Consider the following 13691-nt stretch of genomic DNA (forward strand, 5'->3'; position numbering starts at 1 on the left):
AAGGCTGAACTTGATGGACGCAAGTCTCTTTTCAGCTATGTAACTATGTAACCATTTTAAAAAACAAATTGGCGGGGGGGGCGTGGCCGGACTGCCGACCAAGATGGACGTGTAGTCTGAGAGCTCCACAGTATCCGCGCTCCATCTAATCTCTGCCAAAAGCATCGAGCCGTCAAATTTGGTTGCAATACCCCCAAAATGTCTGGAGTACAGACCGGACCCAAATCCCAAGGAAAAAAAGGGGAACACAAAGAAGCCGTCATTTCGGTGGCCGACATGCTCACCTCTCCACGAGGCTCACAGGCCGCGCAAGATGGCCGCCAGCGCAGCCCACAGGGACATAACTCCCCGGGTGCCACGGCAGACCCGGACCCTCCAGGCCACAAACAGATCGACACAGCGCACATACTCACCAAGCTGTCGGAGGTCAGATGCTACCTGGCGGGGGAGATCAACAAAAGCACCCAAGCACCAACGACAAAAATACATGCTCTGGGAGCAAGGACGGCGGACCTGGAACACAGGGCGGATGCCGCAGCACAGGCCCACAATCAGGTAGTGGCCCACGCCAAAGCAGCGGAGAAGATACACACCGACCTGGAGATGGCAGTGGAGGATCTGGCGAACCGCACCCGCCGCAACAACGTACGTCTGAGGGGCATACCGGAGGTGCAGAATGAAGGCCCCCTGGTGAGAAAAATGGAGCACTTCTTTCATCAACTCATACCCGAAATCCCAGAAGACAAATGGATAATCGACAGGGCGCACAGGGCTCTGCGGGCCCGCAGAGCCGAGGGGACGCCGCCCAGGGACGTGATATTAAAGTTCCATTACTATTCCTCCAAAGAAGCGGTCATGCAGTACGCCCGTCACAACACCCTAAACTATCAGGGCGCGGACATAACTGCATATCAGGACCTGACGACGACGTTACAGAGAAGAAGAGCGTGGAAGCCACTAACGAATATACTGCAACACCACGCAGTCAAGTACACATTGGGCCAAACCTTCAAGCTGGTGGCCTTCAAGGAAGGAGCCACACACACCCTCCTGCCTGGGAATGACCCACAGCGATTCCTTCGCAACCTCCGAATAGAACCCCCACCAACCATCAATCTGCAGATGGATCCAATGCCTGAACTCTCTTCACTTCAAAGAGAGTGGACCGACGCTTCAGACACTGGGGGCCATCACGCCTGAGATGAGACATTGCTGCCGCATCCACTTCACTGCTCGAGCGACGGAGGTGAGGCCGGTACCGACCACAGCTAAGCACCGCTCTTATCTCCCACAAAAGATGAACTCACTGTAGGGGGAGCTCATACTAAGCTAGTCAACCCATATCGAGTCTGCACGGGGGGGGACTAACTACTCCCAAGGGACATACACTGGCCAACTAGCCCGCTGGATTGAGGAGGGCTGCCCCATGGACATATGGCCCCACAGCTGAGGGGCTGTTTCGGGGACAAAGGCCCAGCGCATACAGAGCAAACCGGGACTGCTTCAATTGAGCTCTTAAGAGACATGTCCAATAAAACTTCACACTGGGAACAGGAACACAGCTTAGACTGTAACAGGGACAAACACTATGGAGGGCGAGGTCTACACATCCCCTGCCAGGGCAAGACTAGTTAAGAGCAAGGGACGCGTTACACCCGCAGCATACCACAGCCAGTAATAAGTAGAGACTGACACCAGCAGGTTAGCCATAAAGCATGCTCACTAGCGACTATGGAGCAGGGGGAAAGGGGGGAGGAAAAGTGAGAAAATAATAACAAATAAACAAATTAGCTGATAAAAATCCCCCGGACCGCAGGCAGGATGAAAGGGTTGCAGTCCAAAGGTCAGCGCAGCCACACACGCCAAGCGTAAGGCTCACACAATATTGACACGGATGTGTGGAGCACCCACACCTGATTGGGTACCAATGTGAAGACCCGAAAGATAGGTGCATGCACACCAGTTACTCTGGCGAATTGTAAGACCAGAGGGTATTTTCTTCTGTATATATGTATGTCTGACTATTGTTTTGTTACTGATGTTAATGTTTATGAGTTTTTTATTGTTACATGCTGTCACGCGACACACAAGTGAGACCGTCCTAGCACCCGAGACACTATACCCACAACATAAGCGTACCAGACGAATGTACCCATGACCCTGAAAATTCTGACGATAAATGCTAAAGGCCTAAACACACCGAACAAACGTAGAATCCTCCAACGGGACATAAAAGCTAAACAAGCAGATATTGCTTTACTACAAGAAACGCACTTGCCCAGGTCAGCACCTGTGCACCTGAAAAACCACATATATAACACGGTCTATGAAGCAAGGGCCCTAAAGAAAAAAGCAGGTGTCGCCATCCTAATACACAAAAGATGCCCGTTCACCATGACTAAAGCACACTTAGATCCAGAGGGCAGGTATCTAGCTTTAACCGGTACCATACACTCTACAAAGATGCATATAGTGAATATATATGCCCCCAACACACCGGAACCCGGATACTGGGACTCTTTAGAAACGGGAGGCGTCCTAGTAATGGGGGGAGACTTTAACGCAGTCCCCTGCCTGGCAATAGATAGGAGCGGCAAACCGGGTGTGGATCGCTCACGGGGGGGGGGGGGGGGGGGGGACAAGACAAACTACTGACCACATTCCTCAATCACACAGGTCTGCTAGACGCCTGGCGCATACAACATCCACACACCAAAGACTACATGTACTACTCAGCACCACACAACACGTACTCGAGAATTGACAACATATACCTCAACGGAGCCGTAATGTCCAAACTGAGTCAGACAGAAATACATAATATCACCTGGTCAGACCACGATGCTGTAACAGCCACTCTGACCAAAATTCAACACCACAGTAGCTGGACATGGAAACTGAACACATCTCTACTTAACCCCTTAAGGACACATGACATGTGTGACAGGTCATGATTCCCTTTTATTCCAGAAGTTTGGTCCTTAAGGGGTTAAAGATGAAAACATACTCAACGACACCAAAAAAGCCTATTTCGCAGACTATTTCACAACGAACGATGGGGGAAGATATCGGCCCAACGCCACTATGGGCGGCTCATAAGGCTGTACTGCGAGGCCACTTCATCAAAGTGGCAACCCATAAAAAGAAAACCAAAACGAAAAAGCTTAGAGCTACAATCAGACCTGAGGAGGGCAGAAACCCGACACAAACACGACCCTACCACAACAAACTTCCAAGCACTCCAAGCTATTAAACATGCCATAAAAGAATTGTCAATTGATGAGGTAACTAAAGCTCTCACATGGTCCAAACGTTTCTTTTATGAAAAAGCCAACAAAATGGACACGCTATTAGCAAGGACACTTAGACCCAGGCCCGGATTCCGGCCGATCACGGCCATCAAGACAAACACCAATGACACGGTTAGCACACCTAAAGACGTCAACGAGGTGTTCACGCGATACTTTAGTACGTTATATAACCACTCCCCCCGCAGTGACAGCGAACTAACCCAATACTTGACGAACATAGAGACCTTCTTGACACACACCGACCTACCCAAAGTCACAGAGGGGGAAGCCGACCTCCTAAAAGAGCCAATCACGCCCGAGGAAGTCGCAGCAGCGATCTCAATCCTCAAAGGCAACAAAGCTCCGGGCCCCGACGGGTATGACATTCACTACTACAAAACATTCCGTCTAGAACTGGTCCCACAGCTGACCAAACTCTATAACCACTTCATGCAACCCCCGACCGGCACATGGCCACAGCAAATATCGTGCTGCTGCCAAAACCAAACAAGGATGCCATCCATTACAGACCAATATCCCTCATCAACTCGTATTTAAAAATATTCACAAAAATACTAGCAACGAGACTCGCAACCAACAGTTCAAAGTAGCGGCGTACGCAGATGACGTTCTGCTCACGCTCTCAGACCCCAGAAAATCAATCGCACACCTCCACACACTCTTACAGACGTATGGGGACGTCTCGGGGTACAAAGTTAACCTCACCAAATCAGTGGCGATATCATTTCACCTCACAGAAGAAGATAACACAAGCCTAACCAACACACACAAAATCAAGATAGCCACAGAGAAGCTCACGTACCTCGGGACACAACTCTCAGCAAATCCTACCATGCTATACAAACTGAATTACACTACATTAATTCACACGCTAAAGAAAGACTTAGAGAAATGGGCTGATAAAACCCATCACATGGATAGGCAGACTACATTCAATAAAGATGAACGTCATGCCCAGACTCCTATTCCTATTCCAAGCACTACCCGTTAGGGTCACCAAAGGAGATTTAGCCGACATCCAGAAAGCGATAGACGAGTTTATATGGCAGGGAAAGAGGCAGGGCAGTACTATACAACCCCAAGTGGAGGGGAGGACTGGGATTGCCTCACCTATACCACTGTTATCTTGCAGCGCAGGTAGCGCAAATAGCACACTGGCACAGCCCTGCCGGCCACCACCAATGGGTGGACATAGAAACGGCCCTGATGGGCGAGGACCCACCGCAACTCTTAATATGGACCCCCCAAAAATACAGGGTGCTCCTTAAAACCACTTGCCCAGCTATCCTAAACTCGATAGACGTATGGGACAAAACTGCCATAAAACAGCTCATGAATAATCCCTCTCCCATGACACCGGTACTGCGCAACAGAGCGTTCCCACCGGGATTACGCACAAAACCCTTTAAAGGCATAGAGGCCACGGGGACAAGGAGATACACACACACACACACACACACACACACACACACACACACACCTGTACCAAGACAATCAGGTAATTACCTATGACTATCTCAAGACCCTAGCACCCCTGACGACCCGCGACTTTTTTCGCTATATTCAAATCCGAGATTTTGCCCATACCACAGAGGTTAAGACAGCAATCTCCAACAAATAACCTTTTTCGAACGCATGTGTCTTAACGAACGCATGCCCACGAAACTGATCACAACTCTATACAACCACATTGGTGGGGAGTCAAGGGAATGGGGTACACTAACTTACACAGACAAGTGGGAAACTGATCTGGACGAGAAGCTGGAGGGGGAGGAGTGGTGAGACATATGGGAAGCAAGCTCCAAGGTATCCATATGCACCACACTACTGGAACAAATGTACAAAATTCTATTCCGATGGTACACCACCCCAACAAAACAATGCCACATGGGACTGAGCCCCTCGGACACATGTTGGAGACTGTGTGGGGAAAAAGGCACATACATCCACATGTGGTGGCAATGCCCCAAAGCAAAAACTTACTGGAAAGAGGTGACAGAATTGAATTCACGCATCCTACAGAAAAAGCTGACTGCAGACCCATGTGCTTGTCTCCTATCTAGGCCGACAGACGGGCTAGACCAGTATAAACCTACTAAACCTGGCAGCACGTAGGGCTCTAGCGCAACACTGGATCAAGTCAGAAACCCCACCTGTTACGCTAGTACAGACGAAAATCAGAGAACACTGTCTGATGGACAGATTAACGGCCCAGGTGCGAAACACCACAACCACTTACCAAAAAGTATGGGCATTGTGGGAACAATTCGACACCTGACTGCTGGGGGAAACCCAGACCGCAGAGGCAGGACCAACACAGAGACAAAATATAACACAACGCAGAAGGGTACAATACGAAACAAACACAGCCGACGCGTACACACAGCAACACGCAAAACGGATCACTTATCCTCATACAACAATAATACGTGACATATGTTTATTACATTTATTATGCTTATTTTTTGTATGTCTTTTATGCATGATATACATGTTACGAAAAAAAAAAAATCAGACAGTTACCAAGACACCGTCAGGCTTCTGCGCAAGCCACACAATGCATACCGGTCGCAATGTAACTGTCATCACCAAAATAAAGAATTGACCAAAAAAATAAATTGGCAAAACCTATGACTCTCACTGATACCCATATCCTGCTCCCTCTTAAACTCCATTGGCGATGCAGAAACTAAGCCTACTCATTATCAGATGCAAATCCATCTACCCCGGATGGCAATGGTCGGCAGATGGTGATTGTAGGAGCTTAGCTTTAGAGTTCAGTTGCTCATTGATCAACCTATTGTAAATGCTTAGTAGCCCAGCAAATTTTAATGACACAATCTAGGTTCTCAAATGGTACGTTTTTGATGTTTGAAATGCTAAAGTTATTGTATATATTTGTCCATGATCTATTTGTGCTGTTACTATAGGTCTGTGCTTATAATGTAATTTATGTATTTCTGTGTATACTGTATTTAAGGCTGGGGTAAGCAGTTTTCCTTTACACCCTTTATTTCTCGCAATTGTACAGCAGCCTCCATCTCAGAAAATGCCCAAGAGAGTGCAATAGAAAATTGCTTTCCCCAGCCCTCCGAAAACCAGGAGCCGGATCAAGGTATGGAACTATTTATGTATATGTAATATGTTGGTTGAAATGCAGAAGGAATTTAGACTGAACAGAAACAGCGCAGATATATAAATATTGAAAACAGTGTGTTCTTTTAAAGTCTAGGATATTTTTTCTTTGTCCCCTGTGTTACTTAATCAATTAAAATTACTGGCAATGGCATTAAAAAAAAAAAAAAAAAATATTTAAAATGCACCTGTGTTTCAATCTCCCTTACTAAAGTTCTCACAATTGGGGACTTAAAGGGAAATTATAGTGCCAGGAAAACAAAGTTGTTTACATAAACCCCATCTGTCACTTACCTTATTCCAGCACTGATGTCCTTAGATGCTGGTTCAGCATCCGCCTCCGCTCCTTCACCGATGTTAGACGGTGTGGAGGACCTACTGTGCATGCGCAGCGAGTGTTGCACTCACATTAGGAGTTCCCCCATAGAAAAGCATCGATCATTCTTTCTTATGAGGTTTGGGGGTGATGCTGGATGTCTTCATGCTTAGCATGAGGACGTCCAGTGTCAGTTACTTGATAAAAAGTCCAGTAATGACCTGGAAGTCCCTCTAGTAGCTGTCTGGTAGACAGCCACTAGAGGTGGAGTTAACCATGAAAGGTAATTATTGCAGTTTTTCAAAACTGCAATATTTACCATTGCAGGGTTAAGGGACCTGGGACACTGCACCCAGACCACTTCTATGAACTGAAGTGATCCGGGTGCTTATAGTGTTCCTTTAACCAAACGTTTCTCATAGAAAAGCATTGCAGACATCCGATGCATACACAATCTGCCAAAACAAGGCTTCTCTATAGTAAACACTAAATCCAATGCTTCATATAGGAGTAGGACATGCACACAACGGTATCTAGCATAAGTTTACTTTGTTTTGATGTTGTATATAAAATAGATTGTTATTGAATTCATTTTTGGTCCAAAGTCTGAATGACAGCCACAGGGAGACGAGGGATTGCAAAATGTAGACTATACCATTTATCAGAAACCGCAAGGCTCCAAGGGCAGCATCTATGTTACTTAATTAACATCATTACGATCAAGGGAATTTAGTTCTTATAGAGTATCCCTTTAAGAGCTACAGCAGTACCTATGCATCAGCAGTCAGCCTTAGGTTATTTAGCTGTTGAATTTTAACATCTAGTGAATTATGGTTTAAAATCTAAACCTTTGCAAAATTTAGTATGCTGAGACCACAGCTTTTGAATTGCTGTCACAGAATCCAAAACCGCTAAACAAAAGTATGTTTGTAGATAGTAGACTCTCTGGGGTTTTTAAGGGGGACCTGTTATGGCATCATGACAATACAACTTGAAAAATACTTAATTTGAGGTCAAAAAAATTCTGCTGTTACTTTATACACTGATCTTCTTTAAAATTGCCCTAACTACCCTAGAATGGCTAGATTGTGAACATTTTTGAGCCTGAGTGCGCAAACCACAATACAAACCAACCTTTTTTCCTCAAAGTGCCACCACGGCAATTATACACACTGACACTCACAGATACACACACACTCTGACAATCACATTCTCACAGATAGACACCCATAGTGCTCTCCCTTCCCTCCTTTCCTTGGTGCTCTCCCATCCCCTCCTGTCCCAAAGTTCTCTCCCCTGTCACCCTCTTGTCCCCTCCGTCCTCTGAGCTCTCCCCGGTCCCTTAGTGTTCGCTCCTCTCTCGCCCCCGCTATCCTCCCCCTTTAGTGGTCACTTGTCTCCCCCACCCCCTTAGTGGTCACTTCTCTCCCACCCCTGTAGTGGTCACTATTCTCCCCCCTCCCTTTTAGTGTTCCTCTCTCCCCCTTCCCTTGGTGCTAACCCCCCTCCCTGTCGCGTGGCCCGGCAGCGCGGACCGCGGTACAGGAGCTTCTGTTTCCTGTACCCGGCTGGACTGAAAGGAAGTGCTCTCTCAGTGAGCACTTCCTTTCAGTCCGGCCAGGTACAGAAAACTGAAGTTCCTGTACCGAGGTCCGTGCCGCCCAACCACGCTACTCAGTGACTGGAAGGAGGGAGCGCCCCCCGGTGACCTCTGGCTGCGTGCCCACAGAGAGGGCTCTGCGTGCAACCTGTGCCATAGGTTTGCGATCGCTGGCCTAGATCATTTTTGCTTTCCTACTTATTTATTGGGATTTGCCAGCTCCAGGTTCAAATTTGCACTCTGGATTGGTACCCAGGATGAGTACGGCTGTCTTCTTTTTCTAACACAGTACAACTTAAAGCGACATGCATCTCTTGACAATTATTTTTTTTGTCAACCAGCAAGCAAACACTTTAAAACAAATGTACAAACCAAAAATAAAACGAAAAAAATAATTGAAATATATGTAATGTTTATAAACTTGGTCAGATTGCATCACTGGGCATTCCTCTCAGCCAGGGGAGTTCAATCTCCCCTGCCTCCTACCCACATATCTCCATTTCAGACAAGTCCACTAATGTCAGAAAAAGATATCATTGTGTAGCCACAGGAGAGAGAAACCTGACACTGGAGCCTCGTCAGCGTATATCACACTGTTCAGATTTTCTGTCTTGTCCCTCTGTCTGGATGTTGCAAGGTTAAGAGATCTTTCAAATGTAAGTGTGTAAATTTGTTAGGCATGTCCAATGTACATTTCCTATAGGATTGGTTTTATAAGTGTCACAATTTGAGGGAATGCGGAAAGCATTAGAAAGAAGTAGGTAAATATTAAAATATCATATTTACCTGTTTTGTTCAGCCTGCAGAGTGAAGAAACTGTTTCATTCAAAGCTAAAGCTTTTGAATGACAGTTATTTAAAGTGATGCATGTCCCTTTAATCCTAAATTATAGAGCAGTGGTTCCCAAACTTTTTAGGTTCAAGGCGCCCTTAATATGGTGCCCCAAGTCACAAAATGTTCAAGGTTTTATATATGTACAGCGCAGCGGCATATAGTGGGCCCATGTTCAGCAAAAATGCTTGCCATTCAAGCACAGATCCAGAACCTAATCTTGGGAGGGGCACTGCAAGTGGTGAGTGAACTCGTGAGATTCGGAGCATTGCCGTGGTAACCGCGGCAACTCTCCAAGCTAGTTAGAGAAGAACCTGGCGGAGCTGCAGGTTAGAGCTCCCCTGGGTCCTCTCTCCCTCCTTCGCATGCCGGCTGCGGCATTACACTGCTAGTGGGCTGGAGAGGGAGATCTCTGACCTCCTCCGGTCCTGCAGAGCTGGCAGGGGAGAGGGCGGCACAGTTCCCGGTGCTATCATTTAAATATCTTGCGGCTCCCCTGTGTGCCTGTCTGGGGTGCCGCTGCACATAGTTTGGGAACCGGTGTTATAGAGAATTAAATTTCACTTTTACATTGTTCTAGCAAAAACAGCCCCCCAGTCAGTACTCTGTGCCAATCGGCACAGATATAAGAAGTTTGCTCTGCAAGTCTGTTACCATAGAAACCATCCCCTGGCCATGAATCCTACTTAAATTCAGAGAAAGCAATGCCTGCAAGGAGAATTAGGGAGAGGTGCAGGCTCTGTATCAAAGCAGCAGCAAGCATGGAGCGAAACAGCCAGAATAATTAATTTATTGGACAGGCAATCTATGAATGGAGAGAGAACGGATACGTTTTTTTGTATTTATTTTTAATCTGGTATAGGTCTGTGTTTCCAAAACAGGAGTATGTAGCAGAGGTGTGTCTTACAGCAAGTATAATTCACACTGAAACATGATTGACTGGCTTAGGTGGAAATGTGTAATGGAAATAAATTAAAAAATTAGCTTTTAACAATATTAATGTATAGTATAACATGAGATTAGCCAGATGGTTAGAAAACTGCACAGTTATATGTCATGACGGGTTCACTTTAACTAAGAGCATGTTTGACACTTTTCAGTTAACCATTTTTATGACCATCCAGAGAGCCTTATCTGCTCATTATATTTTTCATGTTTTATTTTCATGGGAAATTTCAGACATTATGTCCCAGTGCTCAAAGGAACCATATTTGTATTTTGCTACTGCACCAAGTAAAATGATACTCCATATATACACATTTGCCAGGAGTTGAAATGGACTTCTAGGGTCAAATAAGACCTGCCATAATGTCGATGCTTTTTGGTAATGACACTATCTTTACCATACTGACACTAGTTCTAACCCTCACATTATCTACCCCTAACGTCAACCTTACACTAACCATATGGGGAAGGTATACTCTCAGTTGATGTAGGGGTGTGTGGTGTATGCCATCATAAGAGACTTTGTATCCCACTATTTCTAGGACTACATGTATTAATTAAAAGAAAGCAATGACATTGTACGTACTGCATGCTCTGATGTACAAACCCATTTAAAATAGGTTGCAGATCTATAAAAAGCAAAATAATTTTGTAGGAAGACTATATAACAGTCATTAAAGCCTTACTATTGTCCCTAGTACATTGCATGGCAATTTATTTCATTTGTGTCTTCTTGTGGGCTTTGTGCATTTATCTTAGTGGTGGGAGGAATTGTCTCAGTAATTTACTAATCTGGGGAGTACTCCCTGCAGAAGAATTCAATCCTGGGATTTGCAGCAAACATCTTCAAAACGTGTGCATTTGTTGGATATATTTTTTGTTATTTTTTTTTAACACACTTTTATATGATAAACTAATCTAAAATGTCCAATAATTAGATCCTGGTAGATTTTTCCTTTTGTCATTTCTGTGCACAAGGCCCTTTTCTACAATCACTTTACAATCCCCATAGCAGAGCTTAACAAATTTGCTTGGAATCTAGGAGACAAGTAAAAAAAAAAAGTAGCCGCAAGGTTTTTCAATGTCAAAAAAGCATTTTTTTGTTGTTGTTTTTTAAAGGGGCACTTTAGTCGTCAGAACTACCACTACAGCTTAATATAGCTGTTCTGAAGTCTATATCCTATCCCTGCACGCTTTTAAATGTAAACACTGACTTTTCAGACAAAAAGCAGTGTTTACATTCCTGCATGGTAGCACCTCTAGTAACAGTCACTTAGACGACCTCTAGAGGTGATTCCTTAGTCAGTGTTGCACAGTGTGCAGCACCCACAGTAATGCTCCTCATAGGGTTTCATTGATTGGCGCAGTCTCACAATGTTTTCCTATGTGGAAGCATTGGATTTGCTGACATCAAGATTGATATCACCCACGGAGGTGGGGCCAGCCACGGTGTGTGAAAAAAGGTGAGTAAAAACGTTTCCATGTGATTGGAGGGGGCAAGTCACCTAAACATATACACTGACTGACAGGCACTTGCTCACTGACAAAGACACACTGATTTGATACACGCTCACTGACAAAGACACTGATTTGATACACGCTCACTGACAAAGACACTGATTTGATACACGCTCACTGACAAAGACACTGATTTGATACACGCTCACTGACAAAGACACTGATTTGATACACGCTCACTGACAAAGACACTGATTTGATACACGCTCACTGACAAAGACACTGATTTGATACACGCTCACTGACAAAGACACTGATTTGATACACGCTCACTGACAAAGACACTGATTTGATACACGCTCACTGACAAAGACACTGATTTGATACACACACTCACTGACAAAGACACATTGATTTGATACACACACTCACTGACAAAGACACATTGATTTGATACACACACTCACTGACAAAGACACATTGATTTGATACACACACACACTCTGATACTGCAACACTAACATTCACTCACAAATTATTACTTTTTTAAGTCCACCCAGCCTCCCTAACGTTGGGAGAGCTGAAGTGGATCAGCTTTCCCTGGGGTCCATTGGGGCTGCTGTCATCTCCCTGCTCTGCTCCCTAGAACACTGTTTAGTGATGCAGGGCTGGACTGGACTGACGTGATATCCCGGCTCCCAGCATTACTGGAGTGCGCACGAGGGAGCAGAGCACGGAGATGACAACTCCCTTGCCACTACCGCACTGTCGGCCTCCTGCCTCCCTCAGCTCTCCATGAGCTGGCTGACTGCCTGAGCCCTCCATGAGCCAACTGCCCGCCTCCAATTTTAGGCAACCGGTCACCTTGGGGGCTGGACAGATTTTTTTTCAAGCCAAGCCCTATATTATAAGCATGGTGGCATACACAAATGTATAAATTTGTCACCCCATCTTGCGGTATCCTGTGTCTGTATACAAAGCTGTAGAATTAGTTGGAGTAATATAAATAAACATTATACCATGTTTCTCACATCCACCAAAACCAACAACTAACTGTATGCAGTGACTTTTTCTGATGGCAGGACTTGCTAATGATACATATGCAGGTCATTACATGCTGGCATAGTATTTGTAAGGGCAGTTTGTGATTAAGGCTTTGTATTGGTCATTATGGTTAAAATGTGTATGTCTCAGTAGTCCTTGTAACATTTAAATACCTATTCAAATGAAAATGACTTATTTCCTCTTTAGTTTTTGCTACATATTATTTTGTCTATTGTGAGGGGCGAGTTCTTTTTGTTGCATCATGTATAAAAGGTTGTTAATGTTTCCAGTGTGTTTGTTTAAACTGATGGTCACATTGGGAACTTACAATATGCCTTACCACCCAGCTGTGTGGCTGTGTCCTCAGCAGAGGCTGTATTTTTACTTTCCTTTTCCTCCCTACCCCCAAAGAGATGGGGGAGGGGAATACAGCCTTCTGCAGCTCTCTCCTTTCCTTTTCTCTGTGTTGCTTTCCAGTGTCTGATGGGGGTTGGTAACCAAAGTTTAACCCTTTAACATACTGGGTACAGAATAGAATATTAATTGTATAGTGTTTAAGAAGATTGGATCTTTCATCAGTATGCATATTATATAATTAGGGTCTCCAAAATGAACATTGCAATGCTTCTGTATAACATTTACTATAATTGTATTTATTGCAGATAGTCAATCTTTATTGTGGATAAGTAGGCTGCTGGTTTTTATTCTTCCTCTATTTTTCCTTTTTTGTCTCTGCCATACAGCATGATTATCAGGCAAGCCGGCTGTTGAATTCAAAATGAAAGCTTAGCTTGGTTTTGGAGCCTTAAATGACAATTTTCCCCATTCATTTTGATTTTAAATGATCTAGCAGTCTTGTATTACTAGGGGGATTCACGCAGGCAATTGTAGAAATTGTCCTTGGTTTAGATTTCAGGTTTTTTTGGGTTTTTTTTTTTAGTTTTTTGGTTTTTATTGTGTGATTGATTAGAAAAGGCCTGTAGAAATTATGGCATTAAACGTTCTCCTGCTGCTAATAACACTATTTTAATACTGGAATATACCTGATAGA

At 44.8% G+C, this 13691-nt stretch overlaps 1 protein-coding gene across 6 annotated transcripts in view; it reads left to right on the forward strand.

Annotated features, from left to right (window-relative positions):
- The window catches only part of CBX5 (chromobox 5), a 45699-nt gene that overhangs the window by 16628 nt on the left and 15380 nt on the right, over positions 1-13691 (forward strand). For 4 of the 6 annotated variants that reach the window (XM_063428434.1, XM_063428437.1, XM_063428435.1 and 1 more), the window contains one exon: positions 6343-6426. The exons of 1 other annotated variant lie outside the window; for it this stretch is intronic. In XM_063428434.1, the coding sequence (XP_063284504.1) occupies positions 6343-6426 (84 nt within the window). The remainder of the gene's footprint in view (positions 1-6342; positions 6427-13691) is intronic. One more of the 6 variants, XM_063428438.1, reaches the window with a different exon arrangement.

Source organism: Pelobates fuscus, chromosome 1 (assembly GCF_036172605.1).
Source record: "Pelobates fuscus isolate aPelFus1 chromosome 1, aPelFus1.pri, whole genome shotgun sequence".
In the NCBI taxonomy this organism is placed as follows: Eukaryota; Metazoa; Chordata; class Amphibia; order Anura; family Pelobatidae; genus Pelobates; species Pelobates fuscus.